Genomic DNA, 16,485 nt, shown 5'->3' on the forward strand with positions numbered 1-16,485 from the left:
TCACACGGCTTGCAAGAGAAGGGACCATGTGTACTGAAAACCCATGAAGGCGACAGTGCTTTTGAGTTCAACATATAGCCCTTCGACGTGGCTTCTCACTTACAAACCACAGATCCTTTCCTTTACATCTATGCATCTGCCATCGATCTTAGTCTGAGAAAGATAATATGATAAAACAGGCCATCAATTAATCCACAGTATCCGTCTGTGGAAAAGCTCTGGGTTCTAAATCACAATGACAACATGGATTAAAAAGATTCCACACTGTTTATTTGCACATACGGACTTCCTTTGACTCCGCAGACTTGGAACAAACTTTTAAGTGCTTTGGTTGAAAATGCCTCTTAAATGAATCTTTTGCCCAGCCATCTTTATTTTTCCACTCAGAGTCCATGTGGATTGAGCAGATGAAATCAACAATGCCTCGTAGCTTTCCCCCTGGATTCACCAGTTTCATGAGAAGAGCAGGCGGTCGTCATGCTTCAAAGCCTCTTCATCTGCTCCTATGGTACTCTGTGTGCGAGCGCTGTTTCCTTCCTCACGACCTTCTTCAAATCCCCCCACGTTCAATATGTAGTCTGAGCACAAAGCGTTGATTGTTGTAGTAGCTTGACAGCAAAAACAAAAGAGGCTAATTTAACGCAACTACAAGTATAGTGAACCAAAATCAAGCTGCATTAGTAAAAAAATGCAGAGAAAACCAATGAGTATGACAGAAATGTAATAGAAATAGGGTTGACATTTCAACAAAACACAATACACTAGTCAACAGCATTAAGTATATATTTAGATCAACGTTATTTAAATAATCACCACCCTTCCAAAAGTTTACAGGAGATTTTAGCCCCGCTGAGGGAAAAGCTTTCACTGCTCCGTTTTTTCTTCTTTTTTTCTCACAATCCGTGCCGTCAACCAATCAACAACCTCCCCTCACCTCTCAAGCTAAAAGCCAAAGGCTTTATCTGCAAAACCGTCACCACAGAAATATCGCCAGCTATCCTGCTTGGCCAGAATGCCTTTCCTCCAGTGGGCCCAGTAGTTTTTATTTCAAACAATAAAGGAGCCATGTAATCCTTGTATTGAACTTGGAAATCACCAATATTGGGAGTTACAGGGTTCTCCCATGATGTCAGTGATATACTCTACCTGGCTGCCACCCTGCATCAGCACACAACCTGTCCACGCTCTGCTACACCCGTCTGTCTACATGTTCGTGTGTAAGCATGAGCGCATACCTTCTCGGCATGTTTGAGTGATTTGACATGTGCGTGTGCAGCTCCTAATAAATCTTTGTCAAGCTCGTCCCACAGAAAATCCATCTGTCATATTGTTAGTAACTTCTAATGATCAAGCCCCCCTCCTTCCGTTAATGACCAAGCTTTACAGCCATTACCACCCACGAAATGAGGGCGCTTATTTATTACGGCGTGATGACAGGCACAGAGAAAGACGGAGGACATGGGAGAGGCAAGAGGAGAAAACCCATCTCCACAGAGAGGCAGGAAGAGCGCGCGCGCGTGCGTGATACAAGGGTAAAGGGTAAATGGATGAATGGGAGAAAACAGGAAGACAGCGATAAAGAGCAAAGAGGAAAGTGAGAAAGGCAGCGACAGATGGAGCCAGGAAACAAAGAAAAGTGCTTGCGAGTCCTCCCTCCCCGGATGGATTCTGACTGTCGGCCGAGGCGCCTGATGGATATCTGTGCCCTGATTGGAATTTACATGCCAGACACGGACGTGCTCCTCCCCATCCCCTGCACACCCAATAACCCAATGTGCTCTCAACCTGCCTTGAGTGATAAGTGCCGGCATACTTAGCACCCAACAATGGCACTCTGCAGATTTTCTGCAGGCCCCCAGAATGATGCATTGTTTATGAGAGGGAGTAGCGTTTCAACAGTTGATTAATGGCGTGGAAGCTATCGTCGGCTGCCATCGCACGGCGGGGGCACGTCAGGCCCAAATTGGATGAGTGCAAGGCGAGAGGAAAGGTGCTCAGTTGCTAGACGGAGTGGAACTATCGCATCAAGATATTCCGCTTTGGCACAATGTTTGCCTTGCAAGCCTGCACACATCCAAAAAATGGGAACTTTCAACAGCGGCATCAGCCCTGGGGATTTGCTGTCATTTCCCAAATGTAAACGTCAATAAAAGTAAACAGACGACATATACTCCAAGAGTTATAATCCAAAGCTGTGAATGGATATATGACCAGAATATAAAACAAACGTGTCATAGGTAGGAGGTTTGGGTGATATTGAAAGTGGATTTTTTTGAAAATTAGATCAAATACAATTTCCTGCTGTCAGATGAATTCCTAACGCACACATTATTCAATACTCTATGATAAGTGCATTTACCACAAAGCATCTTTCATCAGACCCTAGTATTGTATCAAGGTAAACAACATCAAAAGGCTCTCACCAAATCTGCATCCCTGAACAGTCGCGACTTTGCAATCAGCACAATCAGGGAATGCAGATCATTGATAATGGATGTCGATCATGAAGGTTCCTGTATTTACGTTGAGATTAATTGTAAGGTGTATCAATGTGTGTGACAAAAGAAACAAGATCAACCAAGGTTCCATACTTGGATCACATTATGGTTACGTGAGCCAGATCCATTCACTGGTGAATACCACCAGATGCTCCCGAGTGGACCTTGAGTTGAGATCATTTCGTCACACTTAAGAAAGCTGTTTGGGTGGTCGCTCCATCTGTTGATATTCTATGCTGACATTAGTCATGGGCATGTCCGTGTTAAAAAAAAAAAAAAAGTCTTCCAGTACTTGCCTATGTTGCCTGTGCGTATGTGCAGCCGCCCCCGGATGATGGTGTGCACCGACATGGGCGTGAGAGCAGGGCGTAGGCCCACATCAGTGCTGGTCAGCAGGGTGTCTTCTCCTAAGTAATCAGTGGTCAGCACCTCCACCTCGTGAAGGGCCTGCACCGCTGATTTACCCTGACGCAACATGTACTGGGGATGCAAAAAAGGGCATTAGGAACAAAAGCTGGGTTTAATTCATTTACGAGCATGCATTAAACACAAATGTGCTGATTAAGACAAGGGAGGGGGGGGGGGGGGGGGGTACATGATTAAATGAAAACAGGCAAAAGAAAGCTCATACGCCGGGAGTGAGAGTTTGAGTTATTGCTAAATGAATAACGTCAAAGCTGTTAAACGACTCCTTTACTTTCTTCTCATTAAACACTTTAAAAACTTCCCCAAGTTGAAAAACAAATCAATTCCACATCAAGGTCGGCCAAAGAGTTTCTGTCCAATCAGTCAATGAATAGCAGGGTGGAAAAGTTCAAATAAAAAAGTCCTTTCGTGTATAATTTGCTTCGGGTCAAATCCTTGAAGACAAAAACCGGACGGTTGAACAGCCACATCTCACGAATCACGATATTTATACTGTGAAAACCTAATTTACAATATGATGAAGTGTTTTCAGTATTTGACATTCTATTATCAGAAGCTGTTTTTCTCTGCAATGCCTGGTTCCCGCAATTAAACGTGTAATAGCAACCTGCGCGCGCTGCATGAATCCACGGCGAATGGTGCGTAACGATGCATGTTTTCCTTTGGCTCCACGCCTGACTAAGGCTTCTTTGCATCGGTGGGAATTAGGAGTTTGCGTTCCGTCCGACAAATAATCCCTTTCATGCCGCTGCAGTTGAGTCGAAATGTGGACCTCGGCCTTTTACCTTGAGCTCGACGGCAGTGGAACCGATGAGGAGCAAGGAGTCGCTGTCCCAGACGTCAATGTGCATGGTGTGGAGGGCCAGGTAGCGCAGGAACCAGCGCTTCTCTCCGGGCTTCAAGGAGTCTACTCTGAACTGCACCTGCAGGCCCGGGGAGGCTTAGATAGGGAGGAGGGGGGGGGGGGGGGGAGATACTTTAGCATGGAGTGGAAAACATCGTACGCTGTTCAAAAATGAATGATGACGTGTTAAGGCAGGATAAGGAATGAGGACATGGTCCTCTTACATAGCTACAACCGCTGAAAATAGTGAGAGAAAAAGGAACGATGCAGCTGTATTGGTTGTTTAACAATAGCAACTCGTATTTGGCACAATTCTTCTGTTTTAAAAAAAACTAAAACATTTAGTGACCAATAAGTGGCTCCCTGCTGATCGAGATTGGTTGGAGCAACAATCTCAAAGTCTAAACTTGAAGGGTGTAGGTGAAACAGGATTTATTAGTTATTAGTTGATCAAAAGAAAAGTTCATCGTTTTAAGTGATGGACTTTACAAGTGCCCCGTGTTACATATATTTGTATCTGACAATACCACCACTAGAGAGAGCTACCATTTCGATGATTCTGTGAGGCTTTCGCTTCGGTCCAGATGGCTTTGAATATGGAGGCAAAGCCGTGACGTCTGTTCCCAGCTGTCAACCTTGTGGACACAACTGAACGGGTGCAGCAGCCATCGACTGGGAGTCATTAGGTCTGATGATTGTGCTTGATGGGAGTACAATAACCGGGGAGTATAGGCCATTTCACAAAATAGGAAGCACCCTAGGGTTCCCATATTTCAAGATGATAATGGTTTCTAACACGCACAGAGAACCTGGAGAGTGATTTCATGAGCGGCGAGCTAAACTCGAGGCATTAATCAGCACATCCACCGTAGATGTCCCACTCCATCACTGGTTTTTATTATTTAAATATTACACAGTTGTAGGAGTACATCTACTCTAAAGATAATGGCTTACCAGTATAAATAGTAAGCTACTTGTTATTTTGTTCACTCCAGCAAGGTCATTTGCAAAGACGTACACACCGGCCATTTTTTGTTACGATTATCAAAGGATCAAAGTAGAAGTCAAGACACATTTAAAAAATGTACAACCAGCACCCGGGATGCGATTCTCTCAGGACTACTCTGCGGTGCAGCGACCTGAAATCCGACTTACCCTCTGACTCTGAGCAGCACTGAGCCAACCCTGCTGGTGAGTGGGTGCAATCAGTCAGCCGCGACCCAAACCCAACCTGAAACGCCGCGTCCATGTAATGGCGTGTGTGTGTGTGTGTGTGTGTGACAAAACTCTTCCCCACAGCATCCCTCCAACACTGTATCAAAGCCCCCATGCCGTCTGCATACCCGTCAGATGTGACGAGAGGCAGTGTAGAGGTTGAGTAATGAGTATCGTTGGTGATGGCCCTGCAGTGTAAAAGAAACCTGTAAGTAATCTGCTTCCCCCCCCCCCCCCCCCCACACACACACACACTTTATCTCTCTTCCCACTAAGCTTGCAGAGGTTCAAGTTCTCTTGAAGGCAAATACCGATGCCTGGTGGCGCATTCAGGTCTGTGGCTCCTGACCAACTTCATCTAAATTGTCTGATTTTTTATAGGTTTGGCTTCTGACACTTTTAAGTGAGAATGGATAAGTTACTGTTCTGATGACTACCTGAATTTGAGAAAACAATCATCCTGCACAGTCCATTCAGTAGTGATGAAGACATTTTTTGATCAGATCAAATTACGTTTCCCGCTTTGCCCCTCATGTCTTCCCGAGCGAGGTCCTTTCCTTGTGCATAACTTTTTCTTTTGGTGCTGTTTCAGTGTGTGTGCGTTTGTGACTTGCTTTGTATTTATTTTCATTTTTTGAATCGTCATGTACAATGGTTCTAACTTAAGTACTTGTCAAGGTATGAAAGCCAGCAAAACAGCATTCAGAGCTTCATGAGAAACTAAAAGGCTGCAGATTTGTTTGGTTGGGCTGCAGCTCATCATATTGACTTTAAGTCAGAGGTAACCTCGGGTTTCACGGCTGTGTAAGATCCACCCACAGGGGAAAGTATCATCAGATATTTAAAATGAAAAAGAAAGAAACTGTCTACGGGAACCTCCATCTTAGCAGACAGGCTATGACTGATCTGTTTGACAATATTCAAGAAAATGATAAAGGGAAGGCAAACAAAGACCAAAGCAGTCTATTTATATATATTTTTGTGCCGTTTTTCCCCTTTGCCTAACCCACAGTGACTCCCTCACCTCCCCCCTCTTCACAGAAACTCTCTCCACTTGCAACATTAATCCTCCCAGCATGCTCTTGTACGCAGTGGATGGGTGGCGATGAGAGCACAGGGGGAGAACGGGTGAGAGAGCGAGAGAGTGTGCTCCGTGCTCACAAATGGGGAAACGCTGACAGATCTGGCCCAAGGGTTGTGTGTGTGTGTCTCTCTTTTTTTGGTGTGCAGCTTGGTCTGAAGACGAGGAGCAGCACGCAGTCGACCCCCCCCCCACTCCTCCCCCCCACGCCCCCAACGTGGAAAGAGTGCCTGGTGTGCACGCAGCAGTGAAGGCACATTGAAAACCCTGCCGGGGGATCAACAGCTCTGTGAAGGCTGGAGGCAAAGAAAAGGTGAGGCTGAACTGAGTGTGGAGACAGATGGAGAGGCTGACGCAAACCAGAGCATCCCGCTAGAATACGGATCCTTAGAAAAAAAAAAAAAACACCTGATGGCCGTCTAAGGTTTGCCACTGCAATCCTGGGGATATGATGCAATTTTTCGTCTCATTTTTAAACAGCATAGTGTTACATTTTACCTCATACTGCTGGAATGATAACTAATGGCAGAATACATCAGCTGGTTAATCCTGTCAAACTATAATTGCCAACGTAGAATTGGTTAATTGTTTACTATATGCAAACTGCATCTAAATTTCTAACTCAGAGTTACGTTGAATACAACTTTGTTTTTCTCACTAATCCAAGTCAAGACAGAAACATTTGTAATTATCCTAAAAGCTTTATGATTCCAATTATTTAAAAAAAAGGTACAAAAAGGAGGAAAGTGACCACTAGAATTCCTGGTAAAGTTTGAGCTACTCAGAACCAAACACAGGAAATTCAGAACGTAAAGTCAGACATGTCCGGTATAGTCTGAACACGGACACAAAGTCCTCCAATCAATGGAAAATAATTGCATGAAATATAACTGGTCACATATTGACCTCTTGGTCACCATTGGTTACTCTAAATTTCCAGCGCATCCCACCACTACCTTTAAAATAAAATCATCCACTGTATTTCTTGGGCTGACATAACAAATGATTTCTAAAGGAGACAATTCCATTGTCCTTTTCTCTGGAATTATTGAATAATTGAATTGTTACTACCTCGAGTCCAAGCACTGCTATTGTTTGCACGTAATGGTTAAACTTGGGCACCTATTGCCTGAAAGCAGTTGCATCGCTGTGTGTGCTAACAGCAGGATTCCAAACCGGGTCTCACTTCAGTCTCCTTAGTGCCACACTGGGAGAGAGTGTTATGGAGTGGAGTCGATTGTCCTCTGGTAACAAAAGGAGTCATACTGGTTCATCTGTAGCGGGGATACAATGGAAATACAGTATTATTCGGTTACTTTTCTGCCTCTACGAAGCAGCAGCTGGCAATCTCGTATGATTGGGACCATCATTTTGAAAATGAAGAAATTAAAGCTCAACCAAATTGCCGGCTAATTACCAAAATAAAGTTTTACATTTCTTTTTTTTTTTAAGGCATTGAACAGAAACTTCCACCCTGCAGGACACAGAATCGGAGCCTCGACTGCAGCAGCTTTGAAGCTTCGACGTATTCCATATTCTCTCTGAACCCTCACTCACTACTTTCAGGCGCTCACACTGAATGACGAGGGAGCAGTCAGTGGATCATTGATCTTGTGCAATGGTGTGATCACTCATATCGTTATAGAACACTGCAGTCGATAAAGGGTACGTTAAATGTTTTACATAACATCCATTTGTACCGTTAGCAGGTAGACGATACAAAAGGCTATAAAAATGATCCAAATGAGGGATTTTTCTGATTTCCTCCCCTTAATCACTGTCTGTAAAATGTAGCAGATCTTTCTTTGTAACTGCAATATTCATTTCTTTACAATGGGGCTCTGCATACAGTGAAAGTAATTATGAATCCACCACCTTGGTTACATTGCTTTCAGCGACCGAGCGCTCCTTCTTGTTTCGACCATGAAGCGCACAGCCATGCTAGCGGCGGCTTCGGTAAGGATACACTTTGAGCCAAATGCACCCGACGCCATTCATCATCTCAGCATTCTAACCCGAACAAAGACTTTTGGTACATAGGGTTACAAGGTGTCCTTTCCCAGTAGAGGTATATTGTCAAAACAGTGACTTGCACCTATTAAAGTGAATGCCATAGGGTTGGACAGAAGTCTCATTTTGACAAATTTGTATATGATGGAAAAGGGAGACATTACGGAGGAAAACCAGGAGGGACTTAAAGCACTGCACATTTTCTCATCCAATTGGAGACAGCTAAAAAGAAATAACAGACTATCTCCTTGTAAAGTTTTACTATGATTATTATTATTCAACACCAATTGCTTATTTAACTACTCAGCAGACATCCGGTCAGTCCAATCATCATGCTCTGGTTTTGCCAATACTCTGCTCATTAGCATCTTGATATCCAATTTCCTCCGCTAACTAATGACAAACTGTTCTGGAACAATTACCATTTGTTCCATTGTTAATATAAACATATTGATTAGTGACACTTTAAAGCACTTTCATTAGACAGCAAATCACTGTGTCCACAAGTGACAAGAGTTGTTTTTAGTCCCGTTATCTCAGGGACGGGGATGATGAGGGAGCGATATGTGGCATTCAGAGCACAAATATGTTTTGTTTTCTCTGAGCCACCGGCCCAGGTACGGCAGTGAGGAGAGCTTAATAGAGGCATCAGGAATCTAAACCCAGAGCCAGCAAAAACACCCATTTTACAACTTTGCAGCTGAACTAATTGAGGTGGTCGAGACCTACTGTGTGTCCACCACAATGCGCGCTACGTTGTGTCTGCGCAATGAGTCCTGTTTGTGCATCGATTACTGGTGCAGCTCGGTGGCTTGTTAAGCACTTCCATCCCACCACCCCTGCATGCGAGGCTCGCATCTCGGTTTGCGGTTGACGATCAATTAAGGTCCGCTACCGGTCAAAAACACTCAACAAATATGTGCCTCCTGGCGAGACAAAACTACTGAAATGTTTATCCGTGAGAAGAATAAGGTCTCACAATGGTGTCGAATCACAGAGTCATCATAAGTAGTTTTTTTATGATGAGATGTTTAAACACGTTTATGTTTGTAGTCTCTGGCGTTTTCTTTGTAGTCGTTTCTGCTTTGGTATTTGTAAAATTCCAAAACCTGGGTAAACACAAAGAGAAGTTGTGAGCTTGCCTGTTACACGATATCTGTAGTGCTTGATCCTTTAAATGAGCGTAGTTCAGCAGTTGTGAGTAAATAGGTGAAAGAGCTTTGGGATATATAGAAGGATCTGCCTGAATGTAGGAGGGATTTATGGGAGTGTGAACTGGATGATATAGACTGAGATGCACAGAGAGATATTGACTGAGTTAGACTGTGTGTCTGGGGACTGGAGAATATGGGTAGGCGTAGGAAGGAGGAGGTATTGTTTGTGTGCTCGATATCACGCTCCGTCAAAATCTGTAATATCGCTTCCATTTCATTAGTTGCTACATGAATAGACTTGACAGCAATCAGCGGCCGTCCGGCTGACGGAAAGAGAAGTGCCTCGGCATCAGAGAACATCACGGAGCTTCAGAGAACATCACGGAGCTTCATGGAACGAGAAAGCGGCTTGTTGCCACTGTTAATCCAGAACGAGGGAAAACAAACCGCTGCCCGGTTTACATCCAGAATCTTAACAAAAAGATACTGTGGTCATATATCTGTTATCGATGGGAATGATAATCAATCAACATCCATTTGTCGAGTCACATTCTCAAACATGTCAGTATGCATTGAAAGCCACTTGCAGTTCCATATCATACTAAAACTAATGGAAGTCAATGACTGCCGGCAGGGTAAGAAAATAAAACTCATGACGCTAAACATCCAGTTCAAAATGCACACTGTTGGGACCGGAGTGCCAGAATGGTTTCATTCTTTCATGAACATTTACTGGAAAATTCCATTTGACTGAGCAGTAATATTGTTTGATTGCAGCAGTGGATCCTCACCAGAGTTGAAGGTGCCGTCTTTGTTGATGGAGGCCAGGACACAGGGAAGTGGAACACTAGCTTTTTGTTGGACCTTGTCACTGGTCAGTAGTTTGAGCTGCTGTGATGTCACTGGTGGAAAGCGATAGAACTGGAAGGTGAAGTAGATGTTTTCAGGCCAATTGGCAGCAACACCTGCCGTTGGGATTCTGGCAAAAGACAGACGGAGCTTGATGATTATTTCGAAAAATAAAAAGTGATCGCTGATGCTGCAATATTTGAAAGAAATATATGAACAGATGATTCATTTGATACCCTGAATACAATCAATTTATCACTCAGTGATATTTGTATTACAAAATCTATAGGGGCAGAAGAGTGGAATAGATATTAGAGAAATTGATGGTTGAAAATGTCATTAAAAAACTGGAATGCTAAATCACTTCTGCTTTTCATTTGCATCAGACAATTTCAGTATAGAAAAAAAAAATCAAATATGCATGTCTCTCGCGTTCTCCCAGAGCCCGTAACTCACCTTTACAGCTACTTAAAACTAAAACGCCAATAATAAAAATGAGTATTAGAACTCAAGGTGGTAAATCACACCTTTGGAATTGGCTAAATTAGACTGCTGATTGAGTGGGTACAAACTCGGCTCTCTACTTTTGATTTATTATGAGTGGATGGCCTGGCTTCTTCTTTAAAACTTAAAGCTGCGTGAAATCTAGGTTTTAGTCTCGTCTGTTCGTGAAAAAGAAAAAAGAATATAAATGTGGTTGTATGTTGTTTACACAAAGGGAATCATTGAATGTCGTGTGTTTGCTAGGACTCATACGAAGAGAAGAAAAGATATCTGACTGAGAGAACCTCCTGGTGTTGTGTACTCCTTTTCACACAAACACCCCTCTCTGAGTGTGATTTCACACACACACGCACAGATCTAAACACAAACTTGAAACTGCTGATGACCCATAAAAAGTCCCGGTGAGCCTGCGAGTGCTCGTTTCAGGATGAGGCTCTCTCTGTTTGCGTCTGATGCACGGATTAGTAATCACTCATCGGGTGTTCAATAGTGAGGGGGGAAAAGAAAGCACATTTGTAAACAAACAGGGAGTACGCTCACTGAAGGGCCGCCACAGCCGGATATTTCAAGGTGGGGGAGCGTTATGTGAAGTCAAAGTCAATCACTCGCTGTTGACTTTGACTTAAAGAAGCCGCCGTGCTTCATCTTCACAGAGGAGCCGGCATTGATTTTAATTCTGTAAACAGACAATATTGATAATTATGGCATCCCGGGTGAGAGCTAGAAATCACAGAGCCTATGCAGAGGCTCCCCACTTGCTAAGAACGACTGGTGCCGCCTCCTAAATGTGCCTCGCTGCCAAACCCGTTTGTCTTGATGATGAGGCAACCCTCGAAGCCACTCTTCAGGGACCTACAGAAATATGCACCGTGTGTGGTTTCAGGTTGCCATCAGGTGGCCTTGAAAAATCAAATAAGCTTTGATATCGTCACAGTAAACAAATTAAAGTGAAAAGCCATACTTTTGGACATTAAAATAACCGCTTTCTCTCCAGCTGATAATATGAAAGTGTTTGAACTTACCCAAGGGGTAAAAATATGCTCTCACTACAAAAATTGCCAGCAGATAGAAGGTACTTTGATTGCCAGCATGTGTAGATTAAACATGATAATGTGCTGAAAAGAGCCTGAAAAAAATAAAATAAGGGGGGGTTTTGCAACTACTGACGGTTAAAGTGGAACCTGGACGTCGGTCAGACCTCTTTTCAACAGTAAACCATACATGGATGGGGGTGAGGCGCTGCTCACACCAGACTTGGTTGCCACCACTTGTTTGAAGTCAAGGCCATCTTTTCGCACACAGGAGGAGGCAAACATTCTACTCCTATTTGTCCTGAAAACAAAGTAGACCTATTCGCACATGGTATTGGGAGGAGCCTCCTGCACCACATGTCGGTACACAGGGAGTCGTGGCATGCCGGCGAACAAGACAGATGAGAGTTGGGTTTATCGAACTGCTGACGGGGCTGATGACAAGATAGAAGGACACAAAGAGCGGTGCGTTTTGTACCCATCCTTCAGCAGCCCCCCTCCCCTGTCAGCCCCTGACAGACGGGACACTGGCTCCAGGGTTTCTGTGATGGGCCGCTGACAGAAGCGCAATTCTGCCCGTGTTGACGGGAAATGTGTTTATGTTCTTTTTCCTCAGAGCGCACGTCCGCTTGCTACGGCGTACGGATATGCACTTGACATGTGTGTAGAGGACGACGTGATGCCTCGCATGGTTTGAGTGCATCAAGGTCTGGCTGAAGTATAATGAAAACAGAAAGGACATCTCAAAGCAGGCAGGGATAAAGTAAGTAACTACTCCTATATTCCGCAAGACATTATATTTAGATGCATATCAATGATGCAAATGACAACTACTTTTATGCAGATCTCTATGACAACAACAATGGCTGCTTTCAGTATTACGACTGCAGCCTCATGCGCCTCACCTGTTAAACGCCAAGAACTGGAACACCAGCAGGTTTCCCTGAAGAGGGTCCGACTCTTCACGCTGAGGGTCAAAGGCCACAGGCTCTGTCGGGTCCAGGACGTCCGCCACCTTCCCAGCAGAGTCCACGATGTTGGGGAAGCCCGCGGAGTAGAGGTGGGCCAGTGAACTTCTGGAGCTGACTGAGCAGGAGCTGAGAGGAGACGGGTGAAGTGAGAGAATCAACCAGCGCACGTCGATCATTCGCCGGGCTCAAAAGACTTCAGAAGGAAACAATGTGTTGAGCCCGTGATGCAGCGGTCTCACTTGGGTGATTTGTGGTTGCAAATGAGGCAGGGAGAAATGATTGGATGTGATTAGTTTTATCACATTCAGAGCCAGATTAGCTTGGATCTGTTCCACTCTGACTCCAGATGCCTAACTTTTGGGAGATAACTTACTACTCTGAATATCCCGCCGGACTTAACAAAGGTGCAGTGAATCAATGATCAGACAGCATGAGGATGTCAGTTCTATCCGTCAAGCGGCGGCACCACGAGTAACGCTGGCGCATCCAGGCCAAAAAGCGCTCCCTCGGGGTTTTCAAACATAATTGGCAGTTATCTCTGATCATAGTGGCCACCTGTCTTTTTTTCTGCAACTATGGTAACATTCATGACTTTATATACTTCCAGGGCTGACACCCAGCGCTGTGGGTATGATAAACACAGTGCCCAGATGGTTGGCTAAAGTGCAAGCGCAGGAAAATGAATGAGAATGTTTGGGAATGTGACAGCAGTAATGCTGCCTGAGTCAAGCTGGTGAACAGCCAAGCTCCCGGCTTTGCATTTTGTGACATTATGACGCCTTGATCAAACTAATTAAGACAGCAACAGTGAAGATGACGGTCGATTGGGCTTTTTCCTCTGCGGCTTTGTCGATTTCATGCTTTCAAAGTTATATCTTAAATTAACCCAAGTTGATTAATATTGAAGCCATCATTTTTTTTTCTTTTACTTTTTTTTTTTTTTTTCAAAGGGAGTTCAATCAGATATGCGTGGTAGCTTCAATTAAACTTCTTTAGACTTTGTGGTTCTTCTCAAAGAAGTGGGTCACTCCACCCCGAACACAGTCAAAAGTATGTTTTGGCTCCTGGTGAAGCGGCAGAGATGCTTCAGCCCAATGAACTGAACAGCATCCCGTCTGGATCCAAACTCTGGGATTGGGGAGCTGTTTTCGATGCCAGCTGCTTATTTACAGACACTGTGTGCAAACGCCAGGCCTTGTTTCGGAGTTACTATGCTCGTTATTTTCAGCGTGCACTTTCTCTTTTAGCGCGCCACCTCAACAGACCTGGCTGCCTTAAGATGACCTCTCCACATGAGCTGCAATGACAACAGTGAGCTCATTGCCTTGCATTCAAAGTCAAAACTTCTTCCTCACAGCTCGATTCAACAATGAATTTCCACACAAACAAACAGATTGCTGAGACCATTACCCAAAGTGGCATGTTAAGGCTGACAAAAGGTCGTTTTTTTTTCCCTCACCGCTGTATTACCCGGTGAACACACGCTGCCAATTAGTGAGCCGATCGATATCCCTCTGTAGATAGCCAGGCAGGGAACTATTGTGGTAGTGAAGGACTGTACTGGCGCTCACACACAGATACCAGATACAATCCTAGCATGTTTTCAGCAGCTCCGTTCAATAATGTCTCTCATCGAACATGAGTAATACTCATGTCATCCTCTCGTGCTGCCATTTAGATCTTAGCTACAGCACAAACTGTAGTGAGCCCCATATGTATCCATCTAAAAGAGGCCAAATCAAAGTTTCAGATATGTGGAGTAAACTGGAACCTCCTTTTCCTGCTAACGTGTTACACAGCAATTCCATTGATCCAGTGGATTTACAAGCTGATACATTATAAGCGTTTAACTGTAAAGTGCCAAACAGCAACAACAAAACGGGTGCTCTTTATTGCTGTTCATATCAAACAGCTGATGACCACCAACGTACACGAAAAGGTATTTCGCTCACTTCTCCTACAAGATCAGGGACGGCTTTGGCTTTCAGAGAGCAGGACTGTCCCCACACTGAACAGGATTCAGAAGCAAAGGGCCGGTTGCATGAAAAAGTCCAGGATGTGTTTCAGTCTGTTTCTTTCTTTTACCTTCCAACTCCTACTGTGGAGCTGTCACTTAACTTGAATGAAACTGTAAAAACGATTTGACTTTAGATGATTTCCCATGCCTGAAGAGGCTTACCTGGGCATGTTCACCCCCAGTGTGATGACAGGGGCATGGACTGGAGTGAAGGGCAGCTCCTGAAGTTGGTCTCCTTCATCCTGAGCTGACAGTGGCCCATCGCCTTCCCTGTGAAGGTCCATCTCCAGGTGGGCAATGTTGCTGACACCTGAGCAGGCCTGCGGCAAAGTGGGCCAATACAGGTATTGCAGGTGATTATGAAAACAGCTAAAGATAACAAAAAAAAGGCCAGGAAAGCGATGCAGAAGATGACTGCAGATCAGATCATTTTTAAAGAGGAAAAGCCATGTACCGCACACTTATGGGCAGAAGGGAATAGGATTTCACTATGTGGCAGCCGGGTGCAAGGAGAGGACATGCAGCAAAGCTAGTGGTAGAGTTGTCTCAATGGATCCAGGATATGGCCTTGCACGCCAAGCCCGCTCCAACGTCAGCATTCTTTCAACACACAGAGGCCTTATATGCGTTTGCACGTTTACACAGTTCTTGTTCAGTCCCATGCATAAAATAACCTTGTCCTTCAATGTACAAAACGATTTCCTCTTAGTAGGCCACTGACTATTGCAGCATCATCATAGCCATTATCACAACGTGAGTGAGCGTCAAAAGCTGCAGGAGGCCCATTTTCTGTATTATAATTTGTTTGGTACAAATGTGTAATTGACATGTTCCGTAAATAACAATTAACAGGATGACGTGTGTGAATTATCAGAAGCTGTTTTACGCTATTCTTTGAAGTGACACGTGTGGAAACCATGAGACGCCGGAGCCAGAAGGTGTGACTGTTTCATCAATAATTCCCCACGAGGTTCCGTTCCAATTATCAACTCATTAATTACAGTATGTTGGTTTGAAATTTGGTTACGATGCAACTCTCTTAGTAGTTGAACTGTTTGACAACAAAGGACATGAAAAACAACAATGCTTTTGTTCATCTTTCATGATTTCTCTCCATTTAATTCTTTACCTGTGTAGACAAGCCCCTTAGTTTTTAGTGAAGATGCAAATCTTAACAAGTTGGTGACAAATACCCAGTTCTTTTTGGAAACAGTTGGGCCATGGGGTTTTTGCAAGTCTTCAAACAGGATAAATACTACATTTGTCAAGGAGTATTATTATTAAATGGGTATTTATGGCAGCAGCACGGTGTATGTGAAGTAGACTCGCATACACTCGCACTGGTGCCCATGTCTAAGGCAATGAAGGAAGGTTTTAATCAACACGTTGTCAAACCAATGCATCAAACTATGACACTTTATGTACCCCCTCTAACCCACGTGAGTCACTCAACAACAACATGAGGAAACGCTAACAGCGGCCTCTGGTGGACGGCCAGCCGCCCACTCGCATCATGGTGGCAAACTGTTAAACGAATAACAAGAATCGAGTTTTGAATGCCAAAACAAAAGGTTGTCATCGACAGTAAGTCAAAATCCTTGTCTCTTTCTGGGGAAATAACATGCAAATCTTTGGTAGCAATGATGAATATTTTACTGTGGCGTGAAAGGAACTTCTTTTTCAAAGACCTTTATGTTTTTCCCTAAATATAAACAAAATGAAACTTTTGTAGAAAAATAAAATAAAGTGAAAAGAAAGAAATTGGTGTCCCTTGCTGCTCTAACAGGACAACGCATAAGCTTTCAATTTAACTAAAGTGGCAAAGACAGAATTTCTCTCATTTGAATTCGAGTCAAATTAAAAAAGTAAATAAATAACACAATTG

At 43.9% G+C, this 16,485-nt stretch overlaps 1 protein-coding gene across 3 annotated transcripts in view; it reads right to left on the reverse strand.

Moving 5' to 3' along the window:
• Positions 1-16,485, reverse strand: part of nphp4 (nephronophthisis 4) — a 114,390-nt gene that overhangs the window by 24,618 nt on the left and 73,287 nt on the right. For all 3 annotated transcript variants that reach the window (XM_037478490.2, XM_037478489.2, XM_062563576.1), the window contains exons 14-18: positions 14,763-14,920; positions 12,518-12,709; positions 10,020-10,207; positions 3,710-3,864; positions 2,795-2,978 (exon numbers count right to left, since the gene is read on the reverse strand). In XM_037478490.2, coding sequence (XP_037334387.2) covers positions 2,795-2,978; positions 3,710-3,864; positions 10,020-10,207; positions 12,518-12,709; positions 14,763-14,920 — 877 coding nt within the window. The remainder of the gene's footprint in view (positions 1-2,794; positions 2,979-3,709; positions 3,865-10,019; positions 10,208-12,517; positions 12,710-14,762; positions 14,921-16,485) is intronic.

Source organism: Pungitius pungitius, chromosome 1 (assembly GCF_949316345.1).
Source record: "Pungitius pungitius chromosome 1, fPunPun2.1, whole genome shotgun sequence".
Lineage (NCBI taxonomy): Eukaryota > Metazoa > Chordata > Actinopteri > Perciformes > Gasterosteidae > Pungitius > Pungitius pungitius.